This window comes from Poromitra crassiceps (genome assembly GCF_964638095.1).
Source record: "Poromitra crassiceps genome assembly, chromosome: 3".
Taxonomy (NCBI): domain Eukaryota; kingdom Metazoa; phylum Chordata; class Actinopteri; order Beryciformes; family Melamphaidae; genus Poromitra; species Poromitra crassiceps.
Window position 1 is genome coordinate 86,892,574 of NC_139625.1, and position 25,043 is coordinate 86,917,616.

At 43.9% G+C, this 25,043-nt stretch overlaps 1 protein-coding gene across 1 annotated transcript in view; it reads right to left on the reverse strand.

Moving 5' to 3' along the window:
* Positions 1-25,043, reverse strand: part of ccdc85ca (coiled-coil domain containing 85C, a) — a gene marked incomplete at both ends in the record, with an annotated part of 54,563 nt that overhangs the window by 10,971 nt on the left and 18,549 nt on the right. The window contains 5 exons of the mRNA XM_083633205.1: positions 845-937; positions 3,240-3,319; positions 5,746-5,978; positions 7,469-7,529; positions 12,551-13,061. Of these exons, the coding sequence (XP_083489331.1) occupies positions 845-937; positions 3,240-3,319; positions 5,746-5,978; positions 7,469-7,529; positions 12,551-13,061 (978 nt within the window). The remainder of the gene's footprint in view (positions 1-844; positions 938-3,239; positions 3,320-5,745; positions 5,979-7,468; positions 7,530-12,550; positions 13,062-25,043) is intronic.

Consider the following 25,043-nt stretch of genomic DNA (forward strand, 5'->3'; position numbering starts at 1 on the left):
AGCCTCTGTAGGCAGCAGCACTGTGCTCCAAACCGCGCGGGAGCTTCTCCCCATGTTTAGAAAGTGATTAAGTGGTTTATTGAGTCATATCTAGCAGGGTAACTGCGGCGGATAGTCGGACCTGATTCTACGGTTATAATCCGCAGTTCATGTTTAGAAGAGGCTTATGACAGGGGCTCAAAACTACGCTATAACAAAAAAAAAATCATCTGTCAAGGGAGAGAGGGTTGAGAGAGAAGACGAGCGTCAAGTTTCTCTCCCTGTGCATGTCGGGCTTAACACTGTCAGGATAAGTAACTTCACGTGGGAAGGGTCATTTCAGCTGCAAAAAGTTATTGTTTTCACACAGGAAGGGAAATGAAAACAATACAGAATGAAGAGTAAAAGTGTAGACCACCAATCTGTTTCGTAGTTTGCTTTTTTTTACTATTTATACGGAATATATTTCATTCTTTCCTTCACAGTGTCATGGCAATAAAGCAGTCGTTGAATTGAATTGAATTGAATTGAATTGAAGGAGAGAGAGAGTTGAAGGTCTAAAGGACAGGCTAGCTTTTGGTAGAGACAACCAAAGCTAGATAAACAAGGCAGGGGGTTTCTATGAGCCTATGTTATGTTTGGATAGTGAACCGTTATTGCTTCTAGGATATTGGGAAGTCTCACAAGCATGCGCACGCATGCACGCACGCACGCACGCACGCACGCACGCACACACACACACACACACACACACACACACACACACACACACACACACACACACACACACACACACACACACACACACACACACACACACACACACACACACACAGACACAATTTTGTTAGGTGAGTGTACGTACGTTGACCTTGCTGTCCTGGTACTGTGAGACCTGAGACTCTGAATGGTATAGAGACAAACCCTTCCTCAACGTCTTCACTTCCCCACCATTCACCTGAGAGAGAGACATAAACAGAGAGAGGGAGAGAGAGAGAGAGAGAGAGAGACATAAACAGAGGGAGAGAGAGAGAGAGAGAGAGGGGGAGAAGAACAAATCCCTACTTCTCACTTTCAAAGCATGAAATGATTACCCCATCCCAAAACAGCTCCAGACTACTTTCTCCTTATAGACAATAGATAAGAGGGGTGGAGCGATATATTGAAAGTCACATATAAAATGGGCACCTCAAATCAAGTGATCTGATTGGTTCATTACTTTGACGTCATTATACTTTGCAGAACTCAGTATCATGCCGCGTCTTACAACGGTGTTCAAGCAGCGCTGCAGACCGGTTCGCAGTATTTTTCTCCCCAGGATAGCAAAGCCATGTCCCGCCCTACTCTGCCTCTGATTGGGTTAGCAACTGTGCTCTGAAAACACCACTGAATGACTGAAACATTAGCTTTTGAAATCTGTTGCTCAGTCGTTGAGTTAATTCTGTTTTTCAACTACCAAATTTACTTGCTAAATCGGAAAGAAATAGCGACCACTGCTCCTGGCCTGCCCCCTGGAGGAAAGGACAAGCCTGAATGGGTCAAATGGAGAGGACATATTTCACCGGCCACCGTCAGCATGAGTGTGTGTTGTGGCCGCATGCATGTGTTGTAATGTGTTCGTGTGACAATAAAGACAGGCTGCCGTCTGAAATCGTGTTGCTAGCTGCTAGCTAGCTACTGTAACTTACCTACAGTACGTTGCACAGCAACTGCCTCACTCTATGTACAGGCAGCCAGCAGGGACTATTTTATTTGGAACATTATTATTTATGAATAACAACTATTTAAATTGGAGTTGTCTATTACTTTATTGGCATGCTTGGTAACCGTTTTATAAAAGCAAGAGCTCACTTCAGGCCAGTGGTATAATGGTCCCATAAGGCCCCAACCATCCTCCATCCAGTACAAGGGATCAGGATGTTGGTAAACAAACAGCTTCAACAGATTCCGCCGGGTTTTCAAAAATCCGGGTTTTCAAAAATCCAAAAATCAGGGTTGTAGAGCTTGCTCCATAGATGCTTCCTGGCGATTTTGGTGGAAATCGGTCAGATGTCGAAAATGTGTTTTCCAAACTTTTCAAAATATCTCAAAAACTTTCCAGGCGGACCTTGAGGGTCCTTCAGGCAAATTTGTAGAGCAGGTTCACCTGAACAGGTGGGAAAAACTTGCTTGAAAATTGGACAAACAGCGTGGAAGTTATGGCCTTTCAGGCCCTTCGGGGCTTGAACCCCTAAAAAGTTAAATGAGTCACCAATTTTAGGACTTTTGTACTGTTTGAGAAATCGCAGTTTATGTTTTATGCTTTTTTCAGCCTCTATAATGGGACCCTATGGAGCCAGCCTTGAGTGTATCTCACTCTAGCAGCTTTTTACTAAATTCCCACATTTTAAAACTGCGGCAGTTCACACAACTTTAACACTATACATATATTATAGATGGGACCCTTTAGCTACTTCTGATATAAGTGAGTTAGAGATATTAACGTTTGTTTGGCACAGCTTTTCAGCTTTATTTAATACTAGTTAACTGCTGCAGTGGCACACGGAAGTGCTTTTTTGTTGTCCTGATGTCACGCTGATTAAATTAGACAGACAATTAGTACATGCACCATGGCATGTGATAGTTCAGTTCACTTTATAGCCCCTTATCACACAAGCATGTGTCAAATGGCTTTTCCTGCATTCCTTTATAACTGGGGACTGGTAATCTTACGACTTCAAAGGTCATGAGCTGGGCGGTGACGTCATCAGAGCTGGTATGTCCCATTCCAAACTCGTAGGAGCCTCAGCAGAACCCAACCTCAAAAGTCCAAAATGGCTGCGCCGCGCAACAACAGTAGTTATAATCGTAGTAATGTTGTTAGCACTTCTGTCTTGTTTGTGTCTCATTAAATCAGCTGTACACACAGCACTGCCTAACTTCTATCTGTGTGGACAATGAGGCTGCAGTGTTTGTATGCGCAAAATGCCGCAAAATGCCATATTGTCAATTGTTATTGCTAACAATGGCTAGCCTGGCTAGCGACTGGATCTGACCAAGCTCTTCCCAGCTCAAGTTTTCTGCAAATGGAACGCTAACAAAACGGATGTGATGTCATTTAACCTCCACATCCCAGTTATTTTGCGATAAAGGAACGCACGATTTACATAGCATCATCACAGATAGAGGAGAGTGGATCCTCTTCTCTGCTATCCATAGAGGGACTACCCTTAGTAGAGCAAGGCCCATGGCATGTGACAGAGGACAGTGATGGTCCTTACCTGTGCCAGTAGCTGCTTGTTGTGGTCCTCCAGCGTCCTCAGCTTGCTCTCCAGCTGTTGAATGTAGCTGGCTGACACATCTGAAGAGAGGCCAAGAGGAAGCACTGTCAGTCAGGAAGGCACTTTGACCCATGACCTTAGCCTAAGCAGCACTATCAAATCCAACGACACTCTCAAAATCAATATCCAACTGTATTATAACAACATTATCAGGCCGCTACGAAATTCGGCACTGCACTCTGTCGGGTTCCCAGCAGCGCACTGCCCAAGTTTGAAGTCGATTGGATGAACGGTTCTCGAGTTAAACCACTTTTTTGTGTTGCCACAACTTGCCAGTAGGTGGCGCTATGCTGAATGGGGAAGGGGGGGCTGCGTGTGATTTTTGACCAGTCTAAAAGGGGCTTTACACTGCACAAGGCACGCACGCACACACACACACACACACACACACACACACACGCACGCACACGCACACGCACACGCACACACACACACACACACACACACACACACACACACACACACACACACACACAACTGAAGGTATAAGTGATTTCAATGATGTAGCTGCTGGGCTGTATGGAGGAAGGGAGGGAGTAGAAGGTTAGTGGGACTGCTAAAGCAAACAGAGGACATTATTGTTCCCCAATCCCCACCAATCCCCTCTCCCTCCTCTCTCCCTCTCTCCCTCTCCTCTCTCCCTCTCCTCTCTCCCTCTCTCCCTCTCTCTTTCTCTTTCTCTCTCTCCCCCTGTCTCTCTCTCTATACGTTGGCCATTGAGCCGCTCCTAGCCTTAATTCACAGGAGAGTGCAGGGGGTAAGTTTTGGGGAGCTGAGACGTAGGGGCCCTTTACACGAGGACAGTTTCTGGAAGAAACGACACAATAGCGTTTCCTTCACACCTTTTCCTTCACACCTTCTCCCTGTTTACATGAGCGCTGTTGAATTTTTAAAACGCCGTAATGTACATGCCAGGTCGCTAGGTGGCAGTGTGATCACCTTATTCTTTGCCCATACAAGGACGCTTCTGCATGACGTATTTTAAACACGGAAGTAGCGTATGCCTACCACAGTCATTTAAGACTTGCCAAAAAGCTGTTTTCAAGCTAAAATAAACCCCAAACTGTTTTAAAGTTTTAATATTTGTCGGGTGAGAACGTAACATATACAGTATGTGACCAGTTTATCAGAATAACGCCTATTAGAAATCTTTAACGAGCAGCGAGGACCGGGAGCGCTGAGTGTGCTATCTGTCAGACCCTACTGTAGGCTACTGGCAGTGAGAAAACACTGTCGACGTGCTTTTGTAACTAACGTTAAATGCCGACCGGGTACAGCCATCGACTCCTCGCAGCAGTAACGTTATGAACATGTCACTGAAGTTGGCCACAGTGTAGCTTAATTCTGAATGTTGCCAAAACTTCTTTCATACTGACGTTTTATTTTGAAAATGGTTGCCAACTCGCGCACGGCTATGGCGTAATCGCGTGTGTCGCGTGTGCAGGCACGTCAGAGTTCCTGAAATGAGCCGTCTCAAGCGGTCTCAAGCGATTACACGGCGCCCTCAGCGGGAAGCGTCACCAAGAATTCCACTCTGGAAGGTGGTTTCAAAATGTGTGGTTTCCGAAGCCCAAATTCGCCGTCACCGTCTAAAAGGGAGGCACTAACGATAAAATAATTCCCCGTCACCATAGGGAACCGTCCTCGTGTAAAGTGTTACCCGCCCAGTGGGCTCCTGAGAGATATGCAAAGGAAGCTGGTGGACTTCTTTTGGTCGGGGCACCACTGGCTGAAGGCTGAGCTCCTTTACCTACCGGTGCCTGAGGGAGGTCAAGGACTGATGGACCTAGAGAGCAGAGTCCTTCAGACTTCAGGCTGCCCAGAGACTCCTGTACAGTGTGGGCAGCAGCTGGGGCCACCTGGCACGAGCTCTGCTGAGGAGAGCTTAAGCCTTCTTCTCACTAAGACCAGGGCAGGCGTAAATATTACGCCTAGTCCAGAGCAGGCGTAAGGTGCAGTATAGTGACAGCGCAGCTTGAAAATTGCACATCGTCTCGTCCATCGTCTCTACAACGAGCGGCCATTTAGACGGGAGAGAGTAATTAGGGACAGAAGCAATCCATTGGACGTGTATAATGACGAGCTGATTGAGAGGTTTCGATTCTGCCGGAGAGACTATCTGTTTGAACTTATTGAAGAGCTGTCACCGGATTTACAGTTTGTGTCAGACCACGGGGTCAGCGGAGCATCATTTGACGTCAGCGCACTCTTCTAAACAGGTCGCGTGCCGTATTCCAGTGGGCATTCCCGGGCTTTCACATGGATGTGCATCGCTACAACCGGCGTAGTTAAAACCAGACGTAAGCGCTGTCGGTGCAACATGCATAAGTCCACTCTAAAGACTGGTCTTAACTAAGACCAACGTAGGAGTTACAACCAGGCATAGTTAAGACCAGTTGGTGCAACCGGCCTCTGGAGACACTGAAAACTGAGGTCCTGGGGTCACTTTCTGAGCCAGTCCTGGAGGTGCTCCGCAAGCCGCGGGGAGAGGAGCCTGCCATTTTCCCCTCTATAATGGTGTCGGCTGAGACTGGGGGCAGGGAGGAGGAGAGGGGGACTCCGAGCCTGGGGATGTTTGGGGAGTTGAAGGGGAGGGTCCTGGACCTGTACGCGGCAGTAACCAAGGTCAGGAACGTCGGGGCTCTCCAGGAGGTAAGGGAGCACCAGTGGCAGGAGATGCTGGGTGAGCAGAGCATGGCAGGCTGTAGATGGAGAGTGCTTTATAAGCACCCCCTGTCCAAGAGGTCAGGGAGGGTTAGGCGTGTGTGGGGGTGTGGGGGGTGTTAGTGTGGGGGTGTGGGGGGTGTTAGTGTGGGGGTGTGGGGGGTCAATTCAGCAACGTGTGAGTTTTAATTTTGCATTTTAAGTGACGGTGATGTTTTATTAAAGGAACATCAAAGGTCTCTTTCTCTCTCTCTCTCCCTCTCTTTCTCTCTCTCTCTTTCTCTCTGCCCCTCTCTCTCCCCTCTCTTTCTCTGCCCCCTCTCTCTTCCCTCTCTCTCTCTGCCCCCTCTCTCTTCCCTCTCTCTCTCTGTCCCCTCTCTCTTCCCTCTCTCTCTGCCCCCTCTCTCTCTCCCCTCTCTCTCTCTGCCCCCTCTCTCTCCCCTCTCTTTCTCTCTCTGCCCCTCTCTCTGTCTCTCTCTCTCTCTCTCTTTCTCTCTCTGTCTCTCTCTCTCTTTCTCTGGCCCCTCTCTCTTCCCTCTCTCTCTCTGCCCCCTCTCTCTCCCCTCCCTTTCTCTGCCCCCTCTCTCTGTCTCTCCCTCTCTTTCTCTGCCCCCTCTCTCTTTCTCTCTCTCACAGCGAATGCTGGGAATACCCAGCATGGGAATACTGCTTTTTTCTTTTCATCTATCTCATGTAAAGCTTTGAATTGACTCAGCGTATGAAATGTGCTATACAAATAAACTTGCCTAGCCTTGCCCAGAGTAGCTGTGTATGAGCTAGTTATGGATCGTCGCAATTATCCAATCCTTAGGGAGGAGTTAACATGCAATACTGCATGTTAGAAGAAAACCGTTCCTTTTCTGAGCTGCAGGAGTTTTAGGGAACCAAACGTCACCTTTGGAAAAGTTCATACTCAGCGCAAAAGGCCTTTCCTGCCTACATGTACAAACAGATTGAGATATGTAAAGCAGCTAACGAGTTCTGATGTTGACCCCTGGAATTGTTGGATTATTTAACTGTTATTTAACCAGGCGCTCAAATGCCTCTTGATGGAGCCATTGGGAGAAAAGAAATTCTGCTAGTTTATGGTGGAGAAAGACAGGAGAGATGGGGACACGTTGCTGGTACATGGTATACTGCACACGTTTCCTAACTGAGCCACTACGACACCCCACTGATCTGCTCACTGATCCTCACTGAGAACATTGAAATAAAACTTTTCAATTTGAGCAATCAAATGTGGGGGAAAGTGATCAAAACTAGTCTTTCCACCTTGGACAAGCACAGTGCAGATGCATAGCAAGGCATGTAAAACGCCCAAACTCCTTCAAAGTTGTTGAGTGGAGAAGTTGATGACGTTGATGATGTGTGGACCGAAGTTTGGAAAATCTGCATGTGCTTCTAGGTTGTTCCAGAACATTCAATGGAGCTTTGATCTGTGTCACCGTCTCATGTTACTGACCCCAAAAATGCATGACTAAACAAGCAGTGACATGGTGGATTACCAGGGGGCAGGGGTGTCCATCGGACCTGCTGGCTTCCTGCTGTGCTCGCCATCTTCCTGTCCTGATGGATTAGATGTATCTGGACACACCTGATCTCTGCAGACATCAAAGGACAACCCAACCAGAGATCTGCTGCCATCCAGAATTCCTGACTCAGGGGCTGTATCTCTTGTAAAGCTCACTGAGGTCAATGGCAGATTTGAGATGTCCGATATCTTATAAAGGACCAATGCTTCATTATGACCAACCCAAATCATTTAGTGTTTGTTTTTCATTGATTTATTTTTCTGTTTTGCTCCATCTTCTACTGTTGATGTGATCACTGCTCTGCTCTCTAAGTCAAATTCCTTGTTTGTAATGTAATTAGCCTACTCACAGGCTATTAACTCATTGAGTGCCAATGACGACTTTAGTCGTCAATTGCTTTAGTGACGTAGAGTGCCATTGACGACTAAAGTCGTCAATTGCGTTTTTTGACGGTGGGACGTGGATCAAAGCCAGATCCATCTCCTGTAAAATTTTGGGGCATGTTGAATGTGTAAAAGCTATTTTAGGGACCCATTAGGTGGCGACAGTGCTCTCCAGATTAGAGAAAAGCCAGGAGAAAAGAGAGAAGAAGTCACGAGGAAACGGAAATCGCATCGATCGATATGCATGAAGCATAACGTTAGCTGTGCCTGTGAACAGCAGTCAATCTGCTGCCACAGCCCCTCCGTCTCCGCTGCAATAGCCCCTCCATATGATTTAGTTGGCGACACCAGCGTCTTTCTGAAAAGTTACATTATTCTCAGCTGGGAGCCGGCGACACGATGTGAAAAAGCGGGGGGATGCAGCGCACTTTTCAGTGCAGAGTCAGAGCAAAAGCAGAGCGAGAGCAAACGCAGCAGAGCCCCAGAGACACTCCCAAGGAGGAGGAGGAGGGGGGTGGGGCACGCAGGGCAGCAGAAAGCCCAGAAAGCCCAGAATCGGACGCAGCTTCACAGCTCACAACCGAAACCCCAGAAACGAGCGAGCCCGATCCAGACTGCCCCGCCGAGCGGCCGCCATCCAGGCAGCAGAGACTCGCCTGACACAAGCAGCACTCAGAGCGAGCAGCAACATCATGACACACCCACGGAGGAGGAGTTTGCAGTAGAGGGGGGGTCTGGGTGCTGTTATATTGAAGGAAATTACTGTTCAGATGTTTCAGGTCAGAAAATATTAGTTTCAGAGTCAATGATTTGCTTGAAATGCTCTATTTCACAAAAGGCTCAATATCTCAGCTTCTAGATAGAAATGCCAATTTTTTCTGTTTTTGACCTATCTTCTCCGGCTGATAAGTAAAGAACGGAAAATGATATCAATAAACTTTTTTTTGCTGCTGATACAATAGAGTCTCATCGTTCTTTGTGCGTGTTCGGTGTTTACATAGTAATATCACACAATATTCTGTGGGCCTCGAGAAATCACTGAAAACGCTCTGAAACTCTGGCACTGGGAGCGTCCGTTCTCCAAAAGTGGCTGGCACTCAATGAGTTAAAATTAATGTTCAATCTTCAATCCTACCAAGTATCCCGCACCAAAAATGCTAATCGGGGATGGACTAGGACTGGGTTTTCCATAAGCGCCAGCTGTCAGCTAAATGGCCACTGGCCAGACATTAAAACATTTCCAGTCGGCTACTTTCTTACTGTCACAAACACCGCAATATTACAATACCGTGCTATAGACAAGCCAACCAAGGTGGATGGCAAGCAACCGCCACAACCGTGGTGTGTTATTGTGTGTAACTCGATTTGAGTTGAAAATGTCACATTGAAAATGTCACACAATGTCTGATTGGATAGTGGGAGGTTGACGCCAATTTTGATCCAATCAGAAAAATGGGGTAAAGGTTGATTTATGGTAAGGCGCTCAATATTTTTCACAAGTGTCGCTCGACAGGAGTTGCACAACCTTTTTCATTCATACTTGGGCAAAAGGTTTCAGTCATCCCACAGAGCTGCTGTTCGCCTTCCAAATCACATCTTTTTTTTATATAATTTTTTATCCAATTTTTATCCCCCATTAGTGCGAATTTAATTTATTTATCCTGGTTGCTACTCCACCCTCTGCCGATCTGGGGAGAGCCGAAACTGGCTCCATGCTTCCTCCGAGACATGGGCAGGACATGGGGGTACGGTGGCGCAGTCGGTAGCGCTGTCGCCTCACAGTCAGAAGGTCCTGAGTTCGATTCTCGTCTGGGACACTGTGGGTGCCGTGGTTGTGTCCCCCCCCATATCTTCAGTGCCTACTGCCCAGGTGGGTTATCTCGTCGTAAGGGCCTTTCTCTCTGTGTGGAGTTTGCATGTTCTCCCCGTGCTCCCCCAGGGGGTTCCTCCGTATATAACCCCCCCATTAAAAACATGCAGAAGATCAGATCATCATCGTCATCCGACCAGTGACGACAACATCCGACAACAGCCTTCTCCTACAGAGCAGCACATACCTGGAACACTATACCCGTAGAACTGAGAAACATCACATCTCTCAACTCCTTCTCCAACTCCATAAAACATTGGCTATTGAACAATCAAACATGCATCCATACTCCAGGATAGCATTTCTCATTGTTTGTCATTGTTTGTCTGCTTTGTAGGGCATGTGCTTTTGTCTGTGCTTTTGTCCGTGCTTTACAGTAAACCAGGGGCTGCATAATTGTGCTTATATGCTTTTGTCTGTTTTTATGTGCTTATGTGCTGTTGCTCTGGCATGTATTGTATAGAATATGCTAATGTAATCTTGCATGTTCTTTTTTATATGTGCTCATGCATGTTCTTTTTATATGCAATTAATCTGCTTGTGCTTTTCTTCTTTTATATGCTTTTGTCTACTTATGTCTTCTGTACTATTGCATGTGTTTGTTAATGTTTCACATATAACATCAACCTGCCAGGGACTGCAGATGAAAATTAGCCTGTATGGCTAAATCTGGCACATTTACATGATGGACTCACATGCTCATGTTAATTAATGTGAATTGTCCCTTTTCTTAAATAAATAAACAAACATAAACAAACAAACAAAGTTGGTCCCCGGGCGCTGTACGAGAAAGCGACCACTGCTCCTGGCCTGCCCCTCGGAGGAAAGGACATGCCTGGATGGGTTAAATGCAGAGGACACTTTTCACCGGCCACCGTCAGCATGAGTGTGTTGTGGCCGCATGCATGTATTGTGTTCGTGTGACAATAAAAGACGGGCTTGTCCGTTACGAGAGTTAGCCAGCCGCTTCTTTTCACCTGACAGAGGAAGCTTCACCGGTAGGACATAGCACGTGGGAGGTTCACGCTATTCCAACCAGTTCCCCTCCCTCCGAACAGGCGCCCTTAACGACCAGAGGAGGAACCACATTAGGAACCAGGATATTGCATGTTTTGGTGAAGGGGGTTCCTATATGAAGGAAACCCCCGGGAGGCACGGGGAGAACATGCAAACTCCACACAGAAAGGCCCTTTTGACGACCCCACCCGGGCGGTGGGCACTCGAGGGCATGCGGACGGGCACGCATTCCTTCAGCGTTCACAGCGTCCCAGGTGGGAATCGAACCCAGGACCTTCGAGCTGTGAGGCGACAGCGCCTACCACTGCACCACCGTACCCCCCCCCAAAAATCACATCTTGCCACAAGAAAAAAACAAAAACATCTTGACACGAGTCCTAAATGCAAACATAACCACACTGCATCTGTATCTCTCTGCATCAGTTTTGACAGACAACGGCTCACTCCTCTTTTCAGAGAATATCTCCGTTCCTCCAGACCTCCACTCCACACACGCCGAGCATTGACTCCAACCACACCGAGCCCTGACTCCGCCCACAAGAAGCCCCGTTGTTTCCCCTGGGGAATGTAGTTGCTGGCCGGGCAGGCTGGCTGTCAGACGCACTATACTGACGGAACTCTATCCAATCACAACAATGCGTGACAAAATATTTCGGTGTGCGAAATAACAACATTCCCAGCTAGGCAACACCAAAGAAAAGTGTGGAGAGACACTTTTTTCTGTCTCTTCTGAAGTTCTGACATATCTGTCGAGAGACCGTTTCAAAAGTGTCGAGAGACTAAGCAGCTTCATTATGTCAGTAATCATTTGTTTGAAAAAGGTCGGTGACCGAAACGTCACGGAATAAACTCTACATTGCAAGTTTGGACGGTGTGCGGGACTCTTTCTTTATATTATGAGAGACTAAGCATAAATTGGGCTTAAGACGTTTAAAGAATAAAATTGTATACTATCAGCTTTATTTTATGCATTCAAGCGGCCCACGGTGTACTTGATAGAACTATCCTTTGGAGCTATGGTCGAACAATCAGTAGCTTTAGGGATCAAGCATGCCCACCCAACCTGACTGTTGACTTTTGCAAATGAACCACTCTCTCATTGGTCCTACGACCTGTCAGTCATTCAATTGCCCCACCCCTTCAAAACACCAGCGAGGGCTGTGAAGTGGCACTAGCTACAGCCCATTTCCCCTTGCCCCACCCCTTCCTTGACGAGACCGCGATCGGATCCGAGCCAAAATGTAATGGGTTCTTCCTTGGTCCATGCTACACCCTCCCAGCAAGTTGAATGAAAATCGGCCCACTAGACCAGTGGTTCCCAACCTTTTTTGTCTTAATATGTACCCCTTGAGCTGTTTTTCCATGACAATAGTACCCCTCACTCATGTGTGTTGATGATTACATACAAGTAAATCTATACAAAATATATGTTTTACTGAACTGCCGGTGTTTGGGCTTTTTAGTTGTTGTTTTTTGCCATTATCAGTAGCAGAACAGTGTAGCAGTTGACACTTGCCAGGATAACTAGTTGCGGCACACACATCACATTTTAACAATGGGCTCATGAAATGACTTGGAATATATATATATTTATCTATCATTTTGGAGGTAAATTGTATTCCCCAATCATTCCAAGTACCCCCTGCAAGCTGCTCAAGTACCCCTAGGGGTACACGTACCCCTGGTTGGGAATCACTGCACTAGACGGTCTGTTGTTGACCTTCTCTTCGCTGATTCAATGGCCTCACAAGTGGTCTCATCATGAGCAGCATTCGTCAAACTTACCATTGAGTCCAGTGGCTCTATGGAAGTGTGAGCCTGACAAGTCATCCATAGAACCTCTCAGAGATGCCATCTTGCCCTCTGATGGTTTGTGTAAGTGGTTGTGGTGGTGGTCGGGACTCCCGGTGCTCCCGGTACTGCTGCCATCCGGGACGTCCCGGATGGGGCCGGAGCCGTTCAGGTTGCTCAGGCTGGACTGGCTGTCGATGGAGCTCCGTGAGCCTGCTACGCTCCTCTCCTCGTCCAGCATCACAACCATCTCCTTCAGCTCCAGATTCTCCGCTCTCAGAGCCTCCTGGCTGGCCTCCAGCTCCGTCAGCTTCTGCTGGTACAGCCCCAGGTCTTTCCAAAGGACACTGGCCGTGTGGCGGCCGAAGCGCTCCCACTCCCTCCACAGCTTCTTGCCCTTCTGTCGGTCGTCGTCCAGGAAGCAGCATAGCTCTCGCAGCTCCTGGTTATCGTCCTGGAGCTTCTGGTTGACCTCCTTCAGACTGCGGATCTCCTGGAGGTGGACCTGCAGGTAGAGATGCAGCGATGAACCGATTTCACGATTAACCGTGGTTTAAAAACGTTGCGGTTTTGTAACCGTAATGGCTCAGCTAGAGCAAGTGTTTCTGTTCTCACTCTCAAAAAGAGACTTTATGGTACTGTGGAAGTTAAAGAGACATTATGGTACTGTGGAAGTTAAAGAGACATTATGGTACTGTGGAAGTTAAAGAGACGTTATGGTACTGTGGAAGTTAAAGGGACATTATGGTACTGTGGAAGTTAAAGGGACATTATGGTACTGTGGAAGTTAAAGAGACATTATGGTACTGTGGAAGTTAAAGAGACATTATGGTACTGTGGAAGTTAAAGGGATATTATGGTACTGTGGAAGTTAAAGAGACATTATGGTACTGTGGAAGTTAAAGGGACATTATGGTACTGTGGAAGTTAAAGGGACATTATGGTACTGTGGAAGTTAAAGTGACATTATGGTACTGTGGAAGTTAAAGTGACATTATGGTACTGTGGAAGTTAAAGTGACATTATGGTACTGTGGAAGTTAAAGGGATATTATGGTACTGTGGAAGTTAAAGGGACATTATGGTACTGTGGAAGTTAAAGGGACATTATGGTACTGTGGAAGTTAAAGTGACATTATGGTACTGTGGAAGTTAAAGGGACATTATGGTACTGTGGAAGTTAAAGGGACATTATGGTACTGTGGAAGTTAAAGAGACATTATGGTACTGTGGAAGTTAAAGGGACATTATGGTACTGTGGAAGTTAAAGGGACATTATGGTACTGTGGAAGTTAAAGGGATATTATGGTACTGTGGAAGTTAAAGGGATATTATGGTACTGTGGAAGTTAAAGGGATATTATGGTACTGTGGAAGTTAAAGGGACATTATGGTACTGTGGAAGTTAAAGGGACATTATGGTACTGTGGAAATTAAAGGGACATTATGGTACTGTAGACGTTAAAGGGACATTATGGTACTGTGGAAGTTAAAGATACATTATGGTACTGTGGAAGTTAAAGAGACATTATGGTACTGTGGAAGTTAAAGAGACATTATGGTACTGTGGAAGTTAAAGAGACATTATGGTACTGTGGAAGTTAAAGGGACATTATGGTACTGTGGAAGTTAAACTGACATTATGGTACTGTGGAAGTTAAAGGGACATTATGGTACTGTGGAAGTTAAAGGGACATTATGGTACTGTGGAAGTTAAACTGACATTATGGTACTGTGGAAGTTAAAGAGACATTATGGTACTGTGGAAGTTAAAGGGACATTATGGTACTGTGGAAGTTAAAGAGACATTATGGTACTGTGGAAGTTAAACTGACATTATGGTACTGTGGAAGTTAAAGGGACATTATGGTACTGTGGAAGTTAAAGGGACATTATGGTACTGTGGAAGTTAAAGAGACATTATGGTACTGTGGAAGTTAAAGAGACATTATGGTACTGTGGAAGTTAAACTGACATTATGGTACTGTGGAAGTTAAAGGGACATTATGGTACTGTGGAAGTTAAAGGGACATTATGGTACTGTGGAAGTTAAAGGGACATGATGGTACTGTGGAAGTTAAAGGGACATTATGGTACTGTGGAAGTTAAAGAGACATTATGGTACTGTGGAAGTTAAAGAGACATTATGGTACTGTGGAAGTTAAAGGGACATTATGGTACTGTGGAAGTTAAAGAGACATTATGGTACTGTGGAAATTAAAGGGACATTATGGTACTGTGGAAGTTAAAGAGACATTATGGTACTGTGGAAGTTAAAGAGACATTATGGTACTGTGGAAGTTAAAGAGACATTATGGTACTGTGGAAGTTAAAGAGACATTATGGTACTGTGGAAGTTAAAGGGACATTATGGTACTGTGGAAGTTAAAGGGACATTATGGTACTGTGGAAGTTAAAGGGACATTATGGTACTGTGGAAGTTAAAGAGACATTATGGTACTGTGGAAGTTAAAGAGACATTATGGTACTGTGGAAGTTAAAGGGACATTATGGTACTGTGGAAGTTAAAGAGACATTATGGTACTGTGGAAATTAAAGGGACATTATGGTACTGTGGAAGTTAACTCATTGAGTGCCAAGGACGGACATGTTCGTCATTTCAAATAGTAACGTAGAGTGCCAAGGACGGACATGTTCGTCAATTGCGTTTTTTGACGGTGGGGCGTCGATCAAAGCCTTCTGCCTCTGATGTACAAATATTATAGCTATTGGATGTGTCTAACCTATTTTACAGAACCCTTAGGTGGCGACAGTGCTCTCCACATAACAGAAAGGCAAGGAAAAAACAAAGAAGAAGTCGTTATGGAAACGGAAATCGCATCGCATCCGTATGCATCGATATGCTGAAGCACGTTACTGCAGCTGTGCCTGCAGCAGCCAATCTGCTCCCACAATTGAGCCGCTCCGTGTCGGTTGCGACAGTACATCCGCACATCCACACCGTCGAGTTGTTATTATTCTCAACTGGAAGCATCGTTGCCGGTGACAAACACACGCGGAACGCTGTAAAAAAGCAGGATGTCAAGCACCCTTCACTGTGCGCACAGCAAACTCAGCAGAGAGCCACCACAGACAGGAGGAGGAGTGTGCAGTTGAGGCGAGGCGAGGCGGGGCGGGGCGGGGGGGGGGGGGGGAGGGGGCACGCAGAGCAGCACACACACAACACCCAGACAGACCCAGGCAGCAGGACAGGATTGACAAACGCAAGCCAGAATATCCGATGCCCACCAGCAGCAAATCAAAACCAGCAAGAAGCTGCAACCAGCAGCGCACGCAGGGGCCAGCGCTGCTGGTTGTAGCTAAAAATATTATTCTGCCAAACAAAATTCCCTGGCCTAAACTGTTTTATTGAAGGAAATTATTTTTGAGGTGTGACTACATTAGAAAAGATTAGCTTCAGAGTCAGTGATGTGCTTGAAATGATTAATTTCACAAAAGGCCAATTATCTCAGCTTCTAGAAAAAAATTGCTTTTTTTGGATGAATCAAGCTATCTTCTCCGGCTCATAACTAAAGAACGGAAAATGGGATCAATAAACTTTTTTTTGCAGATGATAGAATAGAGTCTCATCGTTCTTTGTGCGTGTTCAGTGTTTACATAGTAATATCACACAATATTCTGTGGGCCTCGAGAAATCACTGAAAACGCTCTGAAACTCTGGCACTGGGAGCGTCCGTTCTCCAAAAGTGGCTGGCACTCAATGAGTTAAAGAGACATTATGGTACTGTGGAAATTAAAGGGACATTATGGTACTGTGGAAGTTAAAGGGATATTATGGTACTGTGGAAGTTAAAGGGACATTATGGTACTGTGGAAGTTAAAGAGACATTATGGTACTGTGGAAGTTAAACTGACATTATGGTACTGTGGAAGTTAAAGGGACATTATGGTACTGTGGAAGTTAAAGGGACATTATGGTACTGTGGAAGTTAAAGAGACATTATGGTACTGTGGAAGTTAAAGAGACATTATGGTACTGTGGAAGTTAAACTGACATTATGGTACTGTGGAAGTTAAAGGGACATTATGGTACTGTGGAAGTTAAAGGGACATTATGGTACTGTGGAAGTTAAAGAGACATTATGGTACTGTGGAAATTAAAGGGACATTATGGTACTGTGGAAGTTAAAGAGACATTATGGTACTGTGGAAATTAAAGGGACATTATGGTACTGTGGAAGTTAAAGGGATATTATGGTACTGTGGAAGTTAAAGAGACATTATGGTACTGTGGAAGTTAAAGAGACATTATGGTACTGTGGAAGTTAAACTGACATTATGGTACTGTGGAAGTTAAAGGGACATTATGGTACTGTGGAAGTTAAAGGGACATTATGGTACTGTGGAAGTTAAAGAGACATTATGGTACTGTGGAAGTTAAAGAGACATTATGGTACTGTGGAAGTTAAACTGACATTATGGTACTGTGGAAGTTAAAGGGACATTATGGTACTGTGGAAGTTAAAGGGACATTATGGTACTGTGGAAGTTAAAGGGACATGATGGTACTGTGGAAGTTAAAGGGACATTATGGTACTGTGGAAGTTAAAGAGACATTATGGTACTGTGGAAGTTAAAGGGACATTATGGTACTGTGGAAGTTAAAGGGACATTATGGTACTGTGGAAGTTAAAGGGACATTATGGTACTGTGGAAGTTAAAGAGACATTATGGTACTGTGGAAGTTAAAGAGACATTATGGTACTGTGGAAGTTAAAGGGACATTATGGTACTGTGGAAGTTAAAGAGACATTATGGTACTGTGGAAATTAAAGGGACATTATGGTACTGTGGAAGTTAAAGAGACATTATGGTACTGTGGAAATTAAAGGGACATTATGGTACTGTGGAAGTTAAAGGGATATTATGGTACTGTGGAAGTTAAAGGGACATTATGGTACTGTGGAAGTTAAAGAGACATTATGGTACTGTGGAAGTTAAACTGACATTATGGTACTGTGGAAGTTAAAGGGACATTATGGTACTGTGGAAGTTAAAGGGACATTATGGTACTGTGGAAGTTAAAGAGACATTATGGTACTGTGGAAGTTAAAGAGACATTATGGTACTGTGGAAGTTAAACTGACATTATGGTACTGTGGAAGTTAAAGGGACATTATGGTACTGTGGAAGTTAAAGGGACATTATGGTACTGTGGAAGTTAAAGAGACATTATGGTACTGTGGAAATTAAAGGGACATTATGGTACTGTGGAAGTTAAAGAGACATTATGGTACTGTGGAAATTAAAGGGACATTATGGTACTGTGGAAGTTAAAGGGATATTATGGTACTGTGGAAGTTAAAGAGACATTATGGTACTGTGGAAGTTAAAGGGACATTATGGTACTGTGGAAGTTAAAGAGACATTATGGTACTGTGGAAGTTAAACTGACATTATGGTACTGTGGAAGTTAAAGGGACATTATGGTACTGTGGAAGTTAAAGGGACATTATGGTACTGTGGAAGTTAAAGAGACATTATGGTACTGTGGAAGTTAAAGAGACATTATGGTACTGTGGAAGTTAAACTGACATTATGGTACTGTGGAAGTTAAAGGGACATTATGGTACTGTGGAAGTTAAAGGGACATTATGGTACTGTGGAAGTTAAAGGGACATGATGGTACTGTGGAAGTTAAAGGGACATTATGGTACTGTGGAAGTTAAAGAGACATTATGGTACTGTGGAAGTTAAAGGGACATTATGGTACTGTGGAAGTTAAAGGGACATTATGGTACTGTGGAAGTTAAAGGGACATGATGGTACTGTGGAAGTTAAAGAGACATTATGGTACTGTGGAAGTTAAAGGGACATGATGGTACTGTGGAAGTTAAAGAGACATTATGGTACTGTGGAAGTTAAAGAGACATTATGGTACTGTGGAATGGTACTGTGGAAGTTAAAGGGACATTATGGTATTGTGGAAGTTAAAGAGACATTATGGTACTGTGGAAGTTAAAGAGATATTATGGTATTGTGGAAGTTAAAGAGACATTATGGTACTGTGGAAATTAAAGGGACATTATGGTACTGTGGAAGTTAAAGGGACATTATGGTGTTAAAGAGACATTATGGTACCGTGGAAGTTAAAGAGACATTATGGTACTGTGGAAGTTAAAGGGACATTATGGTACTGTGGAAGTTAAAGATACATTATGGTACTGTGGAAGTTAAAGGGACATTATGGTACTGTGGAAGTTAAAGGGACATTATGGTATTGTGGAAGTTAAAGAGAAATTATGGTACTGTCGAAGTTAAAGAGACATTATGGTACTGTGGAAGTTAAAGGGACATTATGGTACTGTGGAAGTTAAAGGGACATTATGGTACTGTGGAAGTTAAAGGGACATTATGGTACTGTGGAAGTTAAAGGGACATTATGGTACTGTGGAAGTTAAAGGGACATTATGGTACTGTGGAAATTAAAGGGACATTATGGTACTGTGGAAGTTAAAGGGACATTATGGTACTGTGGAAGTTAAAGGGACATTATGGTACTGTGGAAGTTAAAGGGACATTATGGTACTGTGGAAATTAAAGGGACATTATGGTACTGTGGAAGTTAAAGAGACATTATGGTACTGTGGAAATTAAAGGGACATTATGGTACTGTGGAAGTTAAAGAGACATTATGGTACTGTGGAAGTTAAAGAGACATTATGTTACTGTGGAAGTTAAAGGGACATTATGGTACTGTGGAAGTTAAAGAGACATTATGGTACTGTGGAAGTTAAAGGGACATTATGGTACTGTGGAAGTTAAAGGGACATTATGGTACTGTGGAAGTTAAAGGGACATTATGGTACTGTGGAAGTTAAAGGGACATGATGGTACTGTGGAAGTTAAAGGACATTATGGTACTGTGGAAGTTAAAGGGACATTATGGTACTGTGGAAGTTAAAGAGACATTATGGTACTGTGGAAGTTAAAGGGACATTATGGTACTGTGGAAATTAAAGGGACATTATGGTACTGTGGAAGTTAAAGAGACATTATGGTACTGTGGAAATTAAAGGGACATTATGGTACTGTGGAAGTTAAAGAGACATTATGGTACTGTGGAAGTTAAAGAGACATTATGGTACTGTGGAAGTTAAAGAGACATTATGGTACTGTGGAAGTTAAAGAGACATTATGGTACTGTGGAAGTTAAAGGGACATTATGGTACTGTGGAAGTTAAAGAGACATTATGGTACTGTGGAAGTTAAAGAGACATTATGGTACTGTGGAAGTTAAAGAGACATTATGGTACTGTGGAAGTTAAAGGGATATTATGGTACTGTGGAAGTTAAAGAGACATTATGGTACTGTGGAAGTTAAAGGGATATTATGGTACTGTGGAAGTTAAAGAGACATTATGGTACTGTGGAAGTTAAAGAGACATTATGGTACTGTGGAAGTTAAACTGACATTATGGTACTGTGGAAGTTAACACATTGAGTGCCAGCGACGCCATATGGCGTCATTAGAAATTTACCATAGGCTGCCAGCGACGCCAAATGGCGTCAATAACTCCAAATTGTTTTTTTGACGGGGGGGTGTCGATCTAACCCTCTTACATCGCCTCTTACAATATGAGAGCTATTGAATGTGTCTAACCTATTTTACAGAACCCTTAGGTGGCGACAGTGCCCTCCCGATTAGACAAAGGCCAGGAGAAAAGAGAGAAGAAGTCATGAGGAAACGGAATACGGAAATCGCATCGATATGCTTGAAGCATAACGTTAGCTGTGCCTGTGAACAGCAGTCATCTGCTGCCACAATTGAGCCCCATCCGTGTCCGCTGCGATAGTCCATCAATATGATTTAGTTGCCGACACGGCGACACCAGCGTCTTTCTGAAAAGTTACATTATTCTCAGCTGCGAGCCGAGGACACGCTGTAAAAAAGCGGGGGGATGCAGGCAGCGGACTTTTCAGTGCAGATCAAACAGAGCAAACCGCAGCAGAGACACTCGACTCCTCCCACCACGGAGGAGGAGGAGGAGGGGGGTGGGGCACGCAGGGGCACACACACACACACACACACACACACACACACACCCAGGCAGCAGCAGGCTCGATGTTGGCCTATGTTTACATAAAGTTGTCTTGATTTCCAACTATTTTGAAGGTCCATGTGAAGAAGATAAAACAGTGCAGGACATGTTGTGTTTTGAATATTGTTATTATGTTACACATCAAATGAAAGCTTTCAATGTGTAGTTTCATAAAAATAAAAATAAAGGTGATATCTTGTTTCCCTATGTAAATAGAGACTTCAATATCTAGCATGACCCCATGAAAGTGAACATTTTGATGTTAGACCAAGCTGTTTACTAATATTTGTAGAAAATAAACAAAACATTCTTTTGACATACTTTTCCCGCAGGTAAACTAGACATTCTAACCTTTCATTTCAGCTATAGCATTTTGTTCAACTCAAAGCAGAATTCATTCTGTCGCCTTTCTAACATAAAGATGTGATTATCTCAGAAACTAATTTCAGCATGCTCTTTTCGGTCGAAAACACTCTTTTTCAGAGGGGTGTATTTCCAAAATGGAACGGTTTATAAACAGTTTTTTTTTTAAATGAAACAGAAGGGTTCAAAGTTTCATTGAGGCTATTGGTTGTCCATATAAGAGGAACACAAAAAATGATATGGCTATATTAAAATGCATTGCGGCCTATGTGGCACAGTTAGCAACCTTTTGCCCAAGGGCCGTGGCACTCAAAGTGTTAAAGAGACATTATGGTACTGTGGAAGTTAAACTGACATTATGGTACTGTGGAAGTTAAAGAGACATTATGGTACTGTGGAAGTTAAAGAGACATTATGGTACTGTGGAAGTTAAAGGGACATTATGGTACTGTGGAAGTTAAAGAGACATTATGGTACTGTGGAAGTTGAAGAGACATTATGGTACTGTGGAAGTTAAAGGGACATTATGGTACTGTGGAAGTTAAAGGGACATTATGGTACTGTGGAAGTTAAACTGACATTATGGTACTGTGGAAGTTAAAGAGACATTATGGTACTGTGGAAGTTAAAGAGACATTATGGTACTGTGGAAGTTAAAGAGACATTATGGTACTGTGGAAGTTAAACTGACATTATGGTACTGTGGAAGTTAAAGAGACATTATGGTACTGTGGAAGTTAAAGAGACATTATGGTACTGTGGAAGTTAAAGAGACATTATGGTACTGTGGAAGTTAAAGGGACATTATGGTACTGTGGAAATTAAAGGGACATTATGGTACTGTGGAAGTTAAAGAGACATTATGGTACTGTGGAAGTTAAAGAGACATTATGGTACTGTGGAAGTTAAAGAGACATTATGGTACTGTGGAAGTTAAAGGGACATTATGGTACTGTGGAAGTTAAAGAGACATTATGGTACTGTGGAAGTTAAAGAGACATTATGGTACTGTGGAAGTTAAAGGGACATTATGGTACTGTGGAAGTTAAAGAGACATTATGGTACTGTGGAAGTTAAAGGGACATTATGGTACTGTGGAAGTTAAAGAGACATTATGGTACTGTGGAAGTTAAAGGGACATTATGGTACTGTGGAAGTTAAAGGGACATTATGGTACTGTGGAAGTTAAAGGGACATTATGGTACTGTGGAAGTTAAAGAGACATTATGGTACTGTGGAAGTTAAACTGACATTATGGTACTGTGGAAGTTAAAGTGACATTATGGTACTGTGGAAGTTAAAGGGATATTATGGTACTGTGGAAGTTAAAGGGACATTATGTTACTGTGGAAGTTAAAGAGACATTATGGTACTGTGGAAGTTAAAGGACATTATGGTACTGTGGAAGTTAAAGGGACATTATGGTACTGTGGAAGTTAAAGTGACATTATGGTACTGTGGAAGTTAAAGAGACATTATGGTACTGTGGAAGTTAAAGAGACATTATGGTACTGTGGAAGTTAAAGGGACATTATGGTACTGTGGAAGTTAAAGAGACATTATGGTACTGTGGAAGTTAAACTGACATTATGGTACTGTGGAAGTTAAAGGGACATTATGGTACTGTGGAAGTTAAAGGGACATTATGGTTAGGGCTGGTATTGTTTCGTATTTCTCTGATACTAGTGCTAAAACTAGGGATGCACCGATCGATCGGCACGTGACCGGAAATGGCCGATTTCCACGTGATCGGCCTCGACCGGTGATCTGCGCCGGTCACTCTAAATAGCCGATTCTGTGAGCCGATTTTCACGTGACGTGCGCACACCCGAAAGCAGCGAGACCGAGACGGATGAGTTGCAGCCAAAACAAAAGCAGCCACTACACACATGCCACAGCATGTCTTCGTCGGTGTGGAAATTTTTCACCGTCAGTGAAGACGATACAAAGCTTGCAGTTTGTCACACATGCAAGTCGAAAATAAGCTGCGGAGGGGCAGGGTAGGTTGGAGTCCACTCCAGTCTGAGCGGCTCGCTTCACCTCACCGGCCTCACCTCTTCCCCGACCAGCTGCAGTCGAGTCCACATCACCGCTGCCTGCTGCTGCTGCTATCTGTCAGTCACGGTGTAACGTGGATACAGGAGAGGACTATTTGTTTTCGTATTGCGAATAGAACGACGAACATAATAATAAAACGCATCGGACCAGTGTGCAAGGTTTTCTGTGGGAGATGATTTTTTTTCCGAATATCTGATTAAAAAAACTGACTCTGTGTGTAAACTACAATATTCAAACTGAGTCAACTCAAACTAATTTCCTCATCTACTCAAGAACAGCCAAATCCACAACTGTAGAGTGGGCATGGCTTCGAAGGTCTCTGGGCTCCAGACCTATATAGGCTATAAACTCCTTGTCCATGGATAACATTTTGACGTTCATTTATTTTATTTTATTAGTTTATTTGGGAGGGACATATACAAACAAAACATTAAACACCATAGGGGAAGATATGCTTTGTAACAGATTTAGCCATAGGCTACTTTCCATCTGGAGCCCCTGTTCTGTTGCACCTTTTTTCTTTTGGAAAAGTAAATGCATGATAGCTGTGGGATATACTGGTTGTTTTATATTCATTGTATTTACACAAAAAAGAAAAACTCTGTCCAGTAACCTGGTAACAGTAACACTTTTATTTTGAGATGTTTTTGAGTGAGATCGTCCTACCTCATGCAAATGATAAGAAATGTGACATGAATCTTAATTTTCTATTAAAGCAAAGTAAAAAAATAAAAAAAACGTCAAAAAATAACCCATCAATTATTGCTCTTCGGAATCGGCCAAAATCGGTATCGGCAAGTCAGACTATTCAAAAATCGGAAATCGGAACCGGCCAAGAAAATGGCAATCGGTGCATCTCTAGCTAAAACAATATTCAAACGGTACCGGTGCCTAAATAGTCTAGGAATCTGTGAGAAAAAATGACCCAACCTTAAACAAATTGCAACAGAAATTATTTGTGTTGTATTCAGCTCTTGAAACCTTCCAATTTAACATACTGAAAATCCCAGAAAATCCCAGTAGTGGAACATTCTCAAAATTGGCATTGTCTCCACAAAGGAGGTGATGTTTTCGGTGCCGTTTGTCTGACCGTTTGTCTGTTAGCAGGAGGATTACGGCAAAACTACTGGGCCGATTTTCATGAAACTTGGTGGAAGGGTGTAGCATGGGCCAAGGAAGAACCCATTACATTTTGGAGCGGATCTGATCTGGGTCGGCTCAATGGAGAGGGCGGGGCTAGGGAAAAGAGTCTGTTGCTAGGGATAGGAAGGTCGTAGAGAGTCTGGATTCGAGAGGTGGGTAGGGGGCATGGACAGGTGTATCGGGGGGGAGTGTATGTGGGAGGTGGGAGGGGGTGTGGTCAGGAAAGGGGTGGGGCTAGGGAAAAGCTCTACCAAACATACTGTAACATAACAAAACAAAACATAAAAAATGTAAGTGTGGCTAATATGTTCTAATAGTTAGTGGAAAAGGGTGAGTTTTCATGCCTCAGACAGCCATCGCAAACCATAACTTCATAGTCATGTCATTCACGAGTCTCGCATTGGAGGCAATTTGATTTCGGCAAGGCACAGCGCAAGTTGTAGCTCAAACATGCAGACGAGTGGACAGGTAGGCTAAGTCTCCATATCCGAAGGTTATGGGTAAGTTGACCGCCATTTATTGTCTGTTACCAATGACAGTCATTGGCTGAGTTTCCCAACAAAGAAGCTTCTTAAGAGTTAAGAAGCTTCTTAAGGAGTTAAGAAGGCTGCAAAGAAGTGTTTCCCAAACGCCTTCTTAACAGTCGAGAAAAATAAAAAAAATAGAAGGCTCTTAAGAAGCATCTTAACTGGAGCGACTCACTTGATGGCACTCTGAGCCCAGCAGTGGGCCACGACTCAGTGGTTGAGAAACACTGTTAACACCTAATCATGGTCATGTTAAACTTTATTAAACATTATTTATTTCAGACATGGACTGCAGTTCAAATTGCTTTATATACACAGCATACAACAAAACAGAG